Raw genomic sequence first — 2,038 nt, forward strand, 5'->3', positions numbered from 1 at the left:
GGGGGGGGGTGTAGGTGCCGTGGGTTTGCAGGGGGAGCTCCGTGTGATCAGGTGGGCTGGCTGGCCTTCTCCCACAGGTCCGCTCGCTGGCCCGCACGGAGGAGGCCAGGGGCCTGCTGTGGCTGCTGGAGGAGGAGGCGCTGGTGCCAGGGGCCACAGAGAGCACCCTCCTAGAGCGCCTTTTCTCCTATTACGGCCCCCAGGAAGGTGACAAAAAAGGTAGGTGGTCTGCCCAGAAGGCCACCCCCCCTTGCCTCTTCTCTTGGCAAGTCACTGCCATTTCCCAGGAGGGCTCTGGGTCGGTACAGTGACAGCTGGAACCCCCGCTTCTCCCGCCCCCAGGCCACAGCCCGCTCCTGCGCAGCAGCAAGCCACACCACTTTCTCCTGGGCCACGGTCACAGCACCAACTGGGTAGAGTACAATGTAGCCGGCTGGCTCAGCTACACCAAGCAGAACCCAGCCGTCCAGAGTGCCTCCCGCCTCCTGCAGGACTCCCAGAAGTAAGGACCCCTCTGCCCGAGTCTGGTCCCCAGGCACTCTTTCCTAGGGCTGCCTTCCCTTGCCTTGCGGGTGGGCGTCTCAGGACCCCGTGCCGACAAGGCAGCCCCCGCCATTTCTAGTGACCTTCTGGAGTAGAGGTGGGGGGCAGACCAGGTGGAAGAGGTCTGTGATCTTACATTTGGGCAACACCCCACGTTCTCCAGAGGGGTGAGGGAACCCTTGGGCCCACCATCCCGTCTTCGGTTCAATGACTCCGCAGAGGGTTCTCAAGCCCCTGCTTCACCACAGGGACCCCGCGGGTGCTCAGCAGCAAGCAGCGAGCCAAACGCGACTCCCTGCACTTGCCGAGTCGGCGTTCTAAGTGGGGCCATGTTGAACGGGGTCGTGATGAGTAGATGCTGTATGGGGGTGGGCAGATGTTCCCTTCTTATCTTCCCTGCCACATTGGAACCGCCCCCTCTTCCTGACCTCTGCCCTCCTTGTGGTTGGAGTTAGCTCCGCCCTGTCTCCTCCCTGCCCACATCTCAGCTTCTGCCCATCCCGGTTTGCCCCTCGTGGTTGGAAAGACTCTCTGTGGTTTGTCTCCAGGGTGGGGGGCATGCAGCCCAAGCCCAGCTAACACAGCACCCTGCCCACAGCGACGGGGGGCTGGGGGTCGGAATGGCCCCTATGGCTCCATCAGTGTGACCCCCCCTCCCTGCCCCCCTCCCCCTGGCAGAAAGATCATCAGCAACCTGTTTCTGGGCCGGGCGGGCAGTGCCACGGTACTGTCGGGCTCCATCGCTGGCCTGGAAGGCGGCTCGCAGCTGGCCTTGCGCCGGGCCACCAGCATGCGGAAGACCTTTACCACGGGCATGGCGGCTGTCAAGAAGAAGTCCCTGTGCATCCAGGTTAAGCTGCAGGTGGTGAGTGTGGCTGCCCAGGCCCCAGGCCCTTCCTGCCCCACGATGGTTGGCACCCACCATCCCACACTGACACGTCCACTGTTGGCGGGGGCCTCTCCTCAGTGCCTCGCCAGGGTCAGCACCCGCGTCCCCTGGGTCCTGAGTTCCTGGGCATGGCCATCCTGCGTTCCTGGGCATGGCCGTCCAGGCCCACTGAGGGAGGGGCTTTCCCCTTTGGCAGGATGCCCTCATTGACACCATCAGGAAGGCCAAGCTGCATTTCGTCCACTGCTTCTTGCCTGTGGCAGAAGGCTGGGCCGGGGAGCCCCGGTCCGCCTCCTCACGCCGGGTCAGCAGCAGCAGCGAGCTGGACCTGCCCCCCGGGGACCACTGTGAGGCTGGGCCCCTGCAGCTTGACGTGCCCCTACTCCGGGCACAGCTCCGAGGCTCCCGCGTGCTCGATGCTGTGCGCATGTACCGCCAAGGTGGGCCGCCCTGCCCTCCCCTCACCCCTCAGGACTGGCCCGGGGTCTCCACCGCTCCCTCTCCTGCTTGGAGCCCCAGGTTGGGGGGTGGGGGGGATGGAGGTGGGATCTCTTTGAGACACTGCCTGCCCATGGCCTGCTCTTTCCTCTGCTTCCTTCCATCCCA

General features: G+C 64.9%; 1 protein-coding gene across 5 annotated transcripts in view; it reads left to right on the forward strand.

Annotated features, from left to right (window-relative positions):
- MYO18A (myosin XVIIIA) overlaps nucleotides 1-2,038 on the forward strand; it is a 96,590-nt gene that overhangs the window by 58,694 nt on the left and 35,858 nt on the right. For all 5 annotated transcript variants that reach the window (XM_045299579.1, XM_030888226.2, XM_030888227.2 and 2 more), the window contains 4 exons: nucleotides 78-219; nucleotides 343-502; nucleotides 1,222-1,408; nucleotides 1,629-1,872. In XM_045299579.1, coding sequence (XP_045155514.1) covers nucleotides 78-219; nucleotides 343-502; nucleotides 1,222-1,408; nucleotides 1,629-1,872 — 733 coding nt within the window. The remainder of the gene's footprint in view (nucleotides 1-77; nucleotides 220-342; nucleotides 503-1,221; nucleotides 1,409-1,628; nucleotides 1,873-2,038) is intronic.

The sequence above is a fragment of the Echinops telfairi genome, unplaced genomic scaffold (assembly GCF_000313985.2).
Source record: "Echinops telfairi isolate 266 unplaced genomic scaffold, ASM31398v2 ScPeMD7_7458;HRSCAF=8496, whole genome shotgun sequence".
NCBI classification, from domain to species: domain Eukaryota; kingdom Metazoa; phylum Chordata; class Mammalia; order Afrosoricida; family Tenrecidae; genus Echinops; species Echinops telfairi.